Here is a 13,699-nt window from a genome sequence, read left to right as displayed (position 1 = left end):
CCGCTGGCGCCGCTGCTTGTGGGGCTCGCGCTGCTAGTAGTCGGGCCGGCCCCGGCGCGGGCGCTGCACAACGTCACGGCCGAGCTCTTTGGGGCTGAGGCCTGGGGCACAGTAGCGGCCTTCGGAGACTTCAACTCCGACAAGCAGACGGACCTCTTCGTGCTACGGGAAAGTCAGTGCTTGCCCGGCCCTCCCTCTGCCCGCCGCCCCGGTGCCCCGCTCTGGTGTCCCCACATACCTGGACCCGATGGCCGGCCCTCCTGCATTTCCTGGCCCCTTCCCTCCCGGCCCTGCCTCCCTGCCCTTATCTCCAGCATCTCTGACAGCTTGCCCCTTTTCTTCATCTTTTCCAACCCCCGAAGCCCTGGCAACGCCCCAGTCTTGTTTTTTTTTACCTGAGAAGCCTGCGGCCTTCACCCACGCACCCCCTTCTTCCTGCCTTGCAAAACCCTTCCTCATTCCCAAGATCCCTTCTTCCCTTTTGCTTTACTGACCCCGAGTCACCTTCCGCTTTGCTGAACAGGAAAAGATGCAACTTTAGTCTCTGAAGGGAGACTACTTCTTGCCCCCACCCCAACTCACCTGCCGCTCCCGTAATCCGAATCCCAGCTGTCTCTGAAGCTACTTTGTCCTCCCAAGGCCCTAAACCGTCCACAGCTCACACAGGCCTCTTGCAGGGACTATTGATAAACCCCAGTTCTCCTGGGGAAGCATTCCCAAACTGAGCTCTCCCTCCGGAGCTACCTAGTCTTGGGTACACCTGCCCCTTCCTCACCTGTGTCACCCCGCCGTCTCCCACATCTCTGCTTTCTTTGCCAGGTTATGGTTCTTGGAAGTTCTTTAATGATAGTTACATAGCACTAAACAAACTTTTCTGTAAATTTGAATGCTGACAGTGGGTCCTAGTGTTGTTGAGTATCCACAAAAGTAGGTGCTGCTTAGTTAAGATCAAGGCCGCAGAGGAAGTAAGTGAAGAGCTGACATAGATCCTGACTGGCAGGTTCCTGGCCCAGGCTTCTGGGGATCCTTGTCAAGACCCCAGAATCTCTTGTGGACACTGGATGTTTTCTTTTTGTATGACTCAATGCCGAATTTCATCCAAACTAGACACAGACTTTCTTAAGTTTAATGATGGCCGAGCTGTGTTTCGGTTAAACAATTTGAAAAGTCTGTCCCAATGAGTGCTCACTGAGGTCCGAGAATGCCTCATCCTGTGGGATGGTTCCATAGGAGCCACAAGAGGAAGGCCTTGGGGGTTCAGCTTTGTCTGCATACATGCTTAATCATGTCCTTGCTTCTAGTCAGATACCTACAGTGGGAATTCTTGTGTCCTTGGTGTGATGCATGTGTGCGACAAACTAAACAGCCTTAAAGGGGCTGTGTTGTTAGATTTGGGGAAGATAAGACTTCCAGTAAAGCTAGAAGGCATGTTCCTGTGTGGTTCTTTTAAGACATCCAATCTGACTCCTGGCAGAAGCCACTGACTTCAGTTTCTCTTGATCCACCAAGTTTTAGGGTGCTCGTGCTGCCTATTTCTTTGTTGCTTTGAACCTTGAATTTGTGATATACTGTTTGGAGACCCCATTCCATTAGACAAGTTGAATTATTCTTTAGAGAACAGGTAAACTGGATAGAATAAAAGCTTCCTTGTTGAGAACACTGCCTGAAAGCTTCTCATAACCACTGATTGGATTTCTTACTGGGAAACATTTTTCTAATGTTATATATTCGCTTCTTTTAGGAAATGACTTAATCGTATTTTTGGCAGACCAGAGCGCACCCTATTTTAAACCCAAAGTAAAGCTATCCTTGATGTAAGTACAAATGTATTTGTTTCTGCAGAGTATTAGTCATTAGTGTAATAATGAACGTGCAATAGCTGGTTGGCTTGTCTTTGAAATCGGTCTTACTCAACTGGTATTGTGATACAAAACCACTAGTTATGAGTGGCAAGTAATTTGTTAGGAAAAATAGTGAAAGTATTCAAGTTTAAAAATGATTCACTTTTTAAAAATATGCTCTCTTGAGTGTGTTGGGAATTATGCCTCACCCCGAGTGTGCCTGTGGGAGCAGATCATTACAGGAGGCTCATCAGTTCAGCCGTGTACTGGTTGGGAGGGGGTAGTGTGAGTGAAGAAAACGTCAGTGACCTCTGTTCTAATTTTTTTGTTTATCTACTGGTGGATGATGATTTTTTTTAAGATTGATTCTGAAGTAATTCAAACATTTGAAAATTTTTTAATTTTGAAATCTGAATTTTAAAAATATTGTTCAAATAATTGCGCTTATTTTTCTTGGTATATGTATGAAATTGCATGAAAAACACAGTAACCCTCAGCAATAGTGAGCCAACACAGTTCTGAACTACAAGAAGCCAGACTGATTGTGGTCAGAGCTGGAGGAGGAGGAGCTGGGTCAGTGCAGGCCAGTGTGGCAGCTTCCAGAAGGGAGTGAGACCTGAGCTGGACTTTGTTGTTGCTGTTACTTGCCATCAAGTCAATTTTAAGGTGAACTAAATTTGGATTGGGGTGTTCCAGGTTGGGGACATAGCATTCAAAAGGATAGTCGTGAAAAGAATAGCGTGTCGTGAGGAGAAGGCCCGCAGATTTGCCTATCAGAAGTAGAGGATGCACTTTGGAGAGAGAGAGGTTTGGGGGATGAGGTCTGGGCCTCTGGAGACCTTCACAGGTATCAGAAAGGGTTTGAGCTTGATCCCACAGGCAGTGAGGGATCGTTACAGGTTGTTGTGCAAAGGAGAGATAGTGAAGATGGTATTTTAACTTGATACCACTTGTTAACCATGCGTAGGGTGAATCGGGGAAGAGCCCTGGTGGTGCAGTGGTTAGGCGTGCTCGGCTGCTAACTAAAAGGTCCGTGGTTTGAACCCACCAGCTGCTCCGCGGGAGAAGGATGTGGCAGTGTGCTTCCGTGAAGATTTATGGTCTTGGGAACCCTATGGGGAAGTTCTGCTCTGTCCTACAGGGTCACTGTGAGTGGAAACTGGCTCGACGGCAGCGGGTTTGGTTTTTTTGGTTCGGTTGGATGAATTGGCATTTGGAAAGATGAGAGACTACTTGGGAAGCCGCCTTAAAAGTGTCTTTATGGAGGGATAAGTATTTGGACTCTACAATACTTAATTTAAACTCAGATGTTAAAAAAAAATTTGCCTTGAGTTAGAACATTGAGGGAAGTGTTATCAATGAATAAACAGGAATTTATCTCCCTTGAGAAATGTTGGTGGGTGCTGGCTGTCAGCCTACATGGAGTAGGGAGGGAACGTAAGCTGATAAATGTTATCTGCAAGAAATGATCATCTCACTGTCTAGAATGGATTTTGCTTGGAAGATTAGAAGGAAATGTATGGGATATTTAAGGGCTTGGGTTCTGCCAACCTAAAAAAAAAAAAACTTTTTCTTTGATTAATGCAATAGTAATTATTTTATATATATTTAAAATGTATACACCCTAGTTTTTATTTTATTTAACTTAAAATATTTTTCAAAGTAAAAATAACTTTCCATCACCCTGTCCCTGCTTCTCTCACATACAACTACTTTTAAAATTTATGGCTGTTTATTCTGGTGTTTATTTCAGTATTTTAAAATAAATGTTTACACTGTGATTTCTTGATTTATCATTTTTAATCTCCATCTCTTGATTTTTTTATTAGGATAGGTAAGGATTTAGCCTTTTTAAATTATATCTGTCATCTCAATATAGTTACATTGTAATTCCTGTTAAGTCAGTAATCGCTGTTTACATTTTGACCATGTAGAGTCTGTGTACTTCAGAACTAAGTAGTGTACAATAGTTCACTTCTTGTACAGTTTCCCCCCACCCGGAGTAAATGGTTGCTTTTTTAAAAATAAGTTCCATAGCTTTCTGTGTACATGTCCTTAATGTCTTTGCAGCTGTTCCTTCATAGCTGTCGTATACCTATCATACATTCTTGTTTTCCCCAGTGAATCCTCTGCACTGAGTGCTTTCCCTTTGCTTTTCTTTGCTTGATCCCCTATTTTTTGGATCCTGTACCGCCTTCTTTCTTTGTTTCTTCCTTTATTTCACTGGAGTGCATCCTTCAGGAAATTCCTAAGAAAGCATGCATAGTAGGTCCTCGCGCGTCCAAAAGCGTTTTATACTCACTCACTCTTAACAGTTTGATTGCCTGATGGTCTTCTAGCTTCCTGCACTGTTGTTGAAAAATCCAATGCCATTTCTTCAAATATGACTTGTTTTATTTTTAATTTTGAGGGCTATTAGTCTCCTCTTTATCCCTTTTGCTCTGAAATTTCATGATAAGCCTTGGTGTAGATTACATTTCATTCATTATTCTGAGCATTTGTTAGGCCCTTTCAAACTGGAGGAAACCCTGGTGGCGTAGTGATTAAAAGCTACGGCTGCTGACCAAAAGGTCGAATCCACCAGGCACTCCTTGGAAACTCTGCGGGGCAGGTCTACTCTGTCTTATGGGTTGCTATGAGTCAGAATTGACTCGATGGCAACTGTTTTTTTTTCTCCTAAACTGGAGGCTTCCATTGTTGGGGCTCTGCGAAGTGTTCTTACATTATTTCTTTGACAATTCTTTTGTTTGTTTCTCAGATGTCTTAGTTATGTAGTTGCCGCTGTAACAGAAATACCACAAGTGAATGGCTTTAACAAAGAGAAATTTATTTTCTCACAGTCTAGTAGGCTAGAAGTCCAAATTCAGGGTGTCAGCTCCAGGGGAAGGCTTTCTCTCTCTGTTGGTTGTGGAGGAAGGTCCTTCTCATCAGTCTTCCCCTGGACTAGGAGCTTCTCCATACAGGAACCTCGAGTCCAAAGGACGCGCTCTGCTTCTGGCGCTGCTTTCTTGGTGGTATGAGGTTCCCCACTCTCTGCTTGCTTCCCTTCTTTTATCTCTTGTAAGATAAAAGGTGACTCAGGCCACACCCCAGGGAAACTCCCTTTACATTGGATGAGGGATGTGACCTGAACAAGGGTGTTAACATGCCAGGCTAATCCTCTTTAACCAGAAGCAGAGATTATGATTTATAGCACATAGCAAGATCACAAAATGGAGGACAACCACACAGTACTGGAAATCATGGCCTAACCGAGTTGACATATATTTTGGGGGACACAATTCAATCCATGACATCAAGAATTCCCATCAGCTGGTTATTGGACTGCCTGGTTTCATCCTTTATTCCTTTATCTTATCTGTTTTTTGTTATTTTGTTTTATTTTTCTTTTCAGGAGGTTTTCTCTCAACTTTATCTTCCAAGCCTTCTGCTGAATTTTTTATTTTAGCTGTCGTATTTCTAATTTCCAAGAGATTTTCTTTTCCCTCTTATTGTTCTTTCCTTCTAGTACACTGTTCTTTCATAATGGACATGTGTTTTTATCTTATGCCCTGATGTTGCAGTGGTTAAAACACTAGGCTGCTAACCAGAAGGTTGGGGATTTGAACCCACCAGCCACTCCATGGGAGAAAGATGTGATCGTTGGCTTCCTTAAAGATTTACAGCCTTGGAACCCTTATGGGGCAGTTTTACTCTGTCCTGTAGTGTTGCTGTGAGTTTGAATTGACTCTGCATCAGTGGGTTTGGTTTATCTCTCCGAGTATAGTTTTGAAGTTTTCTTTTGTTCCCTCCATTATCTCTCTTTTCTTCAAGTTCCTGCTGGCTATTTGTTTTGGCTGTCTTTAATATTCATCATTTTCTTCAAAAGGCAGGTGTCTATTCATATTTAAGAGTATGGCACTACAGAGCTCATTGGAAGCTCCTTCTTGTCTACTCTTTCTCGCCCTGTGGGTATATTCCTGACTGGCTGGCATTCTAGGAATAGGATGGCAAAAAAAACCCTGCTGCCATGGAGTCAACTCCCCCTCACAGTGACCCTGTAGGACAGAGTAGAACTGCCCCGTGGGGTTGTCAAGGGGCGGCCGGTGGATTCAAAGTGCCGACCTTTTGGTTCACAGCCAGTTTCTTAACCACTGTGCCGCCAGGGCTCCAGGAATAGGGTGGAGCTGGGTACAGAAGTCAAAATATTCTTTGTAGACTTTTCCTTAACTTCTTATCTTTTATTTAAGGTCTCACCCTTACCTTCTGCTGTCACTTAAATCCCCAGTGCTTGAGACTTTCCAGAGAATAAACTTCTTAGCTCTTGCCTAGCTGAGCCAGAAGAAGAAGGGACCACTACTCAGAATATAGACTGAAATCAACCTGTTTTCAGCTCTGTGCCTCATTCTTGTCTTCCACTATTTCTGATGACTCTAAATTCTAGGCCTCTCAGGAGTTCTTCAGGGCAAAAAGCCTTCCTCCTTGAGCCTTTTTTTCTGGGAACTTCAGCTGCTAACTGAAAGGGTGGAGGTTCGAGTCCTCCCAGAGGCACCTTGGAAGAGAAAGGCCTGGCGGTCTACTTCCGAAAGATCAGCACTTGAAAACCTATGGAGCACAGCTCTACTCTGACACACGTGGGGGTGCCATAAGTTGGAATCAACTGGAAGGCAGCTCGTTAGCATGTGTGGTTACTATAGCTCATCATTTTTAAAGACGGTATTTTCCATCGAAAGGGTTAAGTATTTTTGGAATTCTTTGGAGAAACTGTCATTGTCATTACCAAAAATATTTAATTATTGTAATGACAGTCAATTTTAGAGGCCCACACAACTGTATTTGAATTCCAGGTATTCCATTTAACTAGCTGTTTAACCCTGGAAACTACTTAATCACCCTGAACCTCAGTTTCCTAGTCTGCTAAACAAAGGTAACAATACCTGTTTCAGGTGGTGAAGATTAAATGAGACATTAACACTTAATATAATACCTGGGATAGTAAGTAGAAGTATCATAATAAGGCTATTATTGCACTATTTTTCTTAACAAAGTTTTCGTCACTTTCACTTTAAATAAAATCTCTATATACCTTCTTGATGCTATTTAGGAAATAATGATCCATAGTCTAATTGGAAACTTGCTGTCTTTCTATTTGCTCTAAGTAGACTTCAGTATAAATTGAATTTAAGACCTATTTTTTGGTTGAGTTGCTCAGACAACTTTATGATGACTCTCGGATGTTTTAAGTTTTCAAGTTTAATAGAAATAATTTTGGAGTATTTTATGGTTAAAAATATAAAATTAGATAAGTATGTTTAGATAGTATATTACCAGGTTTGGTGAAAAAAATTTATTTCTTGACTAGCTTTCAGAAGTAAAATTATTTAATTTTCACTGTAAATATAGAATCTACAATTAAAATCCCAAATTAAATATTTTGTAAATAATGTTTTAACAAAATCATAGTGATATTCTTTCCTGCTTTATCAATTGATGATAAACCTTCATTTATTATAAACACCGTTCAGACGTCAAATGCCTTGAAAAAAGAATTAACTAAAAGAACTTTATGAGTCAATGCTGGAACATGAAACTGAGCTTTTTCTTAATATTTTTCAGATTTATCTTGTTTAGTAAGACTGCTCTGCATTAAACCTGAGCTCTTTACTCTGTTAAAGAGGTCTACGTACATAGGGGATAAGATACTAAAGAGAAGAATGAAATTAATTCTGTGAAATTTAAAATTTTATGTTAAACATACTCTTGTACAGTAGAAATGTAGAGGTGTCTTTTTTAAATTATAATTTGACTGGATATTTTTCAATGCTCGTTTCTTTTAGGAATCACAGTGCATTGATAACCAGTGTAGTCCCTGGGGATTACAATGGAGATTCACAAATGGATGTCCTTCTGACATATTTTCCCAAAAACCATGCCAACAGTGATTTGGGAGCTGTTATCCTCTGGGGACAAAATCAAACATTAGGTAAATTTGTTGTAAGAGTTTTTAATATTCATCATTTGTTATTGAAGGAAAAATATGCCCACTATTCTTAGGTAAATATACCAAGAACACCATTCTGAAATCAGTTCAAAAATGCAGTTCTCGAGTGTCAGTAATTATCTATATAAACTTTTTAAAATTTTATTTTCTGATTTTCCTATTCCACCCAGTACTGGTCTGGAGTAGTTACAGAGAACAAAATTCACTCTCGGTGGCTTAAGAAAGAAAGATTTATTGAAGGCTTTTAACGGCTTACAGAATTATCAGGACAGATCCTAGGCTGAGCTTTCAGTAACTATCCCGAAAGCCATCAGGAAGCTACCTGTCACCTCTTTTATTATGAGACAGTAGCCAGCTACACAACAACTCTGAGCGTGACAGCGTGCCTGCTGTTACTCTCACTCAGACAACACGGGAGCCCTGCACTGTCTCTCCTGACACTCGCATATTAGTGATCAGACACTAAGAAATAGCAGAAGCAAAGCCTCCTCCTCACTTCTGCCATCCACAGCTCACAGTGTATCTAATTGGCAAGACTGAAATTTTATTCAGAATCTCAAGCGTATGCATATCTGGGAAATGCTATTTTCAGTTTCTAGTCTCCCCAGTACAAGAGCACACAAAAAAAGTTAGAATGGAGATTGAGAGCCAGTCTGCCATATCCACCCACAGACCTTCACGTTTTATCAGAAGGGCCAATTAATTATGCCTATGTAGACAGCTTTTACAGGGAGCTATATTTCAAGGAAGTAAAATACAGTTGCATTTTTGTTAACATTTGGGAATATAAAGCATTAATATCAAACTCTGTGTTAATTCAGTAAATAGTATTTAAAAAGACGACCGTGTACACAGCACTGCTTCTGTGTAAGCATGGATGTTTCAAAAATCAGGTGGTTTTGCATATGTTGGCTTGTGAATTGTCACTTGCTCTAATGTGAATTGTATAGAGATCAGGCTTACCTGAGGGATTTCAGATTGAAGCCTCAAGAGGAAGCTGTTGTAATACTTGATCTTCACTATAGAATGAACTCTCCCAATATTTTCTGTAGAAACTTGATTTCCACTTAAGTTAGATTTATGGTGTCATCTTAGTGGTAAAGGTTGGAATAAATTAGAGATAAACCTTTAAAAGCATAAAAGAATATTCTCTAAGTGTAGATACCAGAAATAATATAAAATGCCTTGTCTGATTTATATTTTTTCTTTCTTTACAGATTCTAACAATATGACCATACTCAATAGGACCTTTCAAGATGAACCGCTAATTATGGAGTAAGTATGTGCTTGCTTCCTTTGAATGATATTAAACTTACAAACATAAAGTCTTTTGCACAGGAAGTTACTTTGCAAATTAGTATTGACCCAGAATTTACTCTCCCTGGTTGGCTGCACCAGTGAGCTCAAGCACAGTGACGATTGTGAGGATGGTGCAGGACCGGGCAGTGTTTCCTTCTGTTGTATGTGGGGTTGCTGTGAGACGGAACTGACTAGACGGCACATCACAACTAGAGCTGATAGGGGACTGTACTCTGGTTATATGATATTTATTTGTTGTGATGGAGGGCAGAGAAACTAAAATTCAGTATTTTGGGAAAAAGTAGATGTTTGTGGTTTTGTTTTAATAACTTTGAATGAGTTCTTTATGGATTTATGTTGATTCTTGCCATGCCATTACTCAGAACATTAAGATAACTGTTTTTAGCAGAAACGATTAGTGCTTAATTGACATATGAAAGACACGTGGTTCCTCCAGAAATTTAGGAAGATTTCTACATTAAGGAGAGATTTGCCGTTTTTACAAGTCTCCTTTAGCATTATCATTTGTTTCCTTATAATAGACTCATGTACCATGATCAGTGTAATCCACATTTCTAGCAGGATGTTTTTGGTGTTGAGATAGAGATCATTCTTGAGACTGTAGCAATGTATAGCCACATTCCCACCTCCAGTCCTGCCTTTCTTACAGTTATTAAAATCATAGTCGTACATCAACAGGCCAGTAGCCTTTATAAGTCTGAACTGTAAACCCATGGATTAATCTTAAGGGCATTCAGCTGGACTTCTTTCATAATTTTATACTTTTTCTCTGTTGTTACAGTGTTCAATGGCCAGTATGAATTTTTATACCAGCTAGAGATTACTTTTGTGTGTTAGTTCTCTTAAGCCCATCTAACTAAACGCATTGGGTCAGGATTCTAAAATAAGTTTCTAGGAATTAGTGCTGTCTTCTTATCACTCAGGGGTATAGATCATGCAGAGGTTGCAAACAACCCCACAATCTCACAGTGAAAGTGTGTGTTTTGCTCACAGTACGTCCAGTGAGTTTCAATGCTCGGCTCTGCTCTATGCCGTCACTCAGTGTCCGGCTTTCAGAGGCTTTGCCATCTTTGTAGCTGAACCATCTGAGACACATGCTCTTCTCACTGCGGCAGCAGGCAGGCTTCTGGCGGGCTGGAAGGTCCAGTGATGGAAGTTAAATGCTCTGGCCTGCAAGTGACACATGCCGCTTCTGCTCACATTTCATTGACTACAGCTAGATACTGTAATGTAATGGCTCCTACCTCCCAGAAGTTTTTCTTTTTAGCTAAGTGAGAAGAGTAGAATTTAATAAAATAAGTGCTTAATGTTTTTAATGTTTTCTTTTCAGCTTCAATGGTGATTTAATTCCTGATATATTTGGTATCACAAATGAATCCAACCAGCCACAGATACTGTTAGGAGGGTGAGTGAATATGGTTATACCATGCAATTAATTGTATGTATTGTCACTACTGCAGGGACAGTATGTGTATGTGAACTGATTGCTTTAAGCATTGGGAGAAAAAATCTAGCTCATTTGAAATCCTGTTCTAACAGATTTTAGAAGAGCGTTTGGTCAGCGTATAAGTTTTCTGAAACTGTTTAGATTTGATCTGCAACTGCTTTCATTGTAGATCCAGCTTAACTCCTTTATCCCTCTGGAAATTAGAGATACAAACTTTACAGGTCCCCCTTTGTATAATGGATAGTCAGGTGTTTTTAGAGATGGAAGGATTTGATTTAATTTGGATAGATCTCTGAAGCCTTGATTGGATCTTCTACCTTGGTCATGTTAGCTTCCAGACTTTGTTCTTTGTTTCATTCATTTGTTTAATGAGCAATCAGTAATTGCCTGAAAATGTAAGCCCTCTTCTTCTAAGCTTTGAGAACTTTTCAGTACGTGCTTTATTATTGACCAGTGTGTGTGCTAGGACTCTCTTGTCATGGGAGCATGCTGTTGTTCTCTTAGGAAAAGCTGCCTGGAACCTTGCGATTCAAAGATCTCCATTATAATTCCTCTGGATTTAAATAAAACAGTACTTTACACAAGAATTCATGATAACAAGATACTGTTCATGAGATACCTTCAACTTGGTTCATTTTTTCTCTATCTTACAAGGCAAAGTTTAGTTTCAGAGTACAGAACGTGTTGTTTTGTATGTTGGCCTTCTAGGCAGTGCAGAGAACCACCTGTGTCAATTTGTCATGCCCACATGCTTGGAATCTAATGGATTTTCCCTCCGTGTTTTGGGAAAGTAGTATCTCCTAATGATTGGTTTTTGAAACATGATTCACAGGTTCACTGATGAGTAAATTGTCAAAACTGAAGGTATTTTGACATTTCCTATCACTTTTTCTGAAAATTTTCAATAAAGAATATGGGTGTTTTGATGCTAGTCATAGTGAACTTTGAAAAACTTATTGTGAATCTGGAATGAGAAACCTGGTTTTTTCCTTAAACTTTGAAAACCACCTGGGAGAGAGCCCTGCTTTAGAGACCGTTTGGACAGAGTTCGCGATTTGCCTTTGTGGCCGTGTCTTGTAGGAACTGAGTGCGGTTGTGTGGGGCTGGGGTGGACAAGCTGCTTTGACCTTGGCAGGCCTGCTGTGTTGCCTTGGTTTGGGACTGCTTGGGAAGCCCGGTCTTTTGCTCTCCTCTTCCAAGACAGGTATGACTGAGACTGATGGTGGATTTTGGCCTGGTTAATTTCATGGTACCCGCCATTTTAGTCCAAGAAATACTTGCAGTATCTTTAACTGGGTATAGTTTGGTTTTAGAAATTAAAATTTTTATAACAGCTATTATTGACATTTCAAAAGTCAGACTTCTAATATCATTATGGATTTTCTACCTAATCTACAAGAAAACTAGACTATCACATGATAGTTTCATAGCTTGTTTATTTGCTCTGAATTCTGTGTTAAAATTTTTTTCTAATGCCTCTTTCAAAAAAGTAGTTTTTAAAACTTATTCTGCCTAAAGTAATACTCAGGTATTTTATGATGTTACAGATTAAACAATAATAGCTAACCCATACTCTAAGTGACAAGTTTGAATCCAAGATTTGTCTTGATGCCAATTTAAAGAATGAAGTTAAATAAATTGGCAGAAAAGAATTTCTGTCGATAACATTAAGATGACTGTAGCCTTAGCGTTATCACTGTGATTCAGACAATGGAAAGCTGAACAAGTCCCTGTGTGAGCAAGCATGTATATGTTACTAAAATAAAAAGAAAGTATTGAGGCCACATCCCTTTTATAAGCTGCCAACACATGCATAGGCGCCTAAGTGAAAAAGCCATCAGCAGTGACATTTTGGATCATTCACATGGGCAACCTGATCTTATTCATCAAGAAATCTAAACTCGCCTGACTTATGAAACCTAAGTTAACTTTTGCAACTTAAATATTGATCTTTATGGGTATGTCAGACCCAAGATTATCTTAAATTTAATTAAATTTGGCCAGCACTTTTTATGGGAAAGTTGCAATGATGTTTAAATCCAATGCTAAATGCTGCCATAGGATTGTGCTTGAAAGCCCACGGCTGTAACCTGGTCCAGTGCAGGCTTGGAAATATGTAATAGATTACCCACAGGTAAACCTAGCATGACCAGTTTGGCAGGAGAAAAACTGCCGATGGCCAGCCTAGATAGGCGTGGTAATAGGCAGAAGCAAAACCCACTGCTGACAGTAGATTCCAGCTGGAGTGACTCATACAGGACAGAGTAGAGCTGCACCATAGGGTTTCCAAGGCTGTCATCTTTACAGAAGCAGACTGCCACATCTTTCTCCTCTGGAGTGGCTAGTTAGCTCGAACTGCCAACCTTTTGGTTGGCAGCTGAGCGCTTTAACCACTGCACCACCAGAGTTCCTTATAGGTAAAAGAATCCCTTGTAATTGGTGCAGTGAGGGGAGTTATCTGACAGTGGCAGGAAGAAGGAGTGCTGAATCTACTGAGGTGCCAGAGATAATTGAAGTGTGTTAAATGGTCAAAGGCGAGGCTTCAGTTGGCACTTCAACCTCACTTTATAATGACTGGAATAATGTAATAACGTCCTATGTTACTTAGAAATAACACCTAGCTATTAAGTGTTAGAGCAGCTTTTGCAGTGATGTAGGTTATCATTAATGAGGATTTCCTATAAAAGGGTATTTGAAACTGATGTTGCGTAAGCATTCAGAATTTTTTTTAGTATTGAAATGAAAACGCTTGTGCCTGTAATTTTAATCAAAGCCACAGAAGTAATGTTGATTTGTTCACATTTTCTGTGACTCTTCTGCTGAGTTCAAAAACATGACTGAGTCAGGCTTGAGTTGTATACTTGGGGATATTGGTGTAGGCATATGACAGATACATATTTCGCCATATTGTGTTTACTTAGGAGCCCTGGTGGCACAGTGGTTAACAAATTTCCTGCTAACCAAAACGTTGGCAGTTTGAATCCACCAGCCTTAGAAACACCGTGGGACAGTTCTACTCTGTCCTATAGGGTTGCTGTGAGTCGGAATCGACTCGATGGCAAAGGGTTTAGTGTTCACTTCACAAGCGATTGCATGAAAATTTCTAATATT

General features: G+C 40.3%; 2 protein-coding genes across 2 annotated transcripts in view; one reads left to right on the top strand and one right to left on the bottom strand.

The window, feature by feature from the left end:
* PHKB (phosphorylase kinase regulatory subunit beta) overlaps positions 1 to 276 on the bottom strand; it is a 215,767-nt gene extending 215,491 nt beyond the window's left edge. Inside the window, exon 1 of the mRNA XM_023726966.1 lies at positions 239 to 276. Coding sequence (XP_023582734.1) covers positions 239 to 266 — 28 coding nt within the window. The 5' untranslated portion in view covers positions 267 to 276. The remainder of the gene's footprint in view (positions 1 to 238) is intronic.
* Positions 7 to 13,699, top strand: part of ITFG1 (integrin alpha FG-GAP repeat containing 1) — a 202,474-nt gene continuing 188,781 nt past the window's right edge. Inside the window, exons 1-5 of the mRNA XM_012554181.2 lie at positions 7 to 172; positions 1,742 to 1,814; positions 7,658 to 7,803; positions 9,039 to 9,096; positions 10,472 to 10,546. Coding sequence (XP_012409635.1) covers positions 1,813 to 1,814; positions 7,658 to 7,803; positions 9,039 to 9,096; positions 10,472 to 10,546 — 281 coding nt within the window. The 5' untranslated portion in view covers positions 7 to 172; positions 1,742 to 1,812. The remainder of the gene's footprint in view (positions 173 to 1,741; positions 1,815 to 7,657; positions 7,804 to 9,038; positions 9,097 to 10,471; positions 10,547 to 13,699) is intronic.

The sequence above is a fragment of the Trichechus manatus genome, unplaced genomic scaffold, assembly GCF_000243295.1.
Source record: "Trichechus manatus latirostris isolate Lorelei unplaced genomic scaffold, TriManLat1.0 scaffold00014, whole genome shotgun sequence".
Classification (NCBI taxonomy): domain Eukaryota; kingdom Metazoa; phylum Chordata; class Mammalia; order Sirenia; family Trichechidae; genus Trichechus; species Trichechus manatus.
Note: the sequence above shows the minus strand (reverse complement) of the source record. Positions and strands in the feature narration are given on the sequence as shown.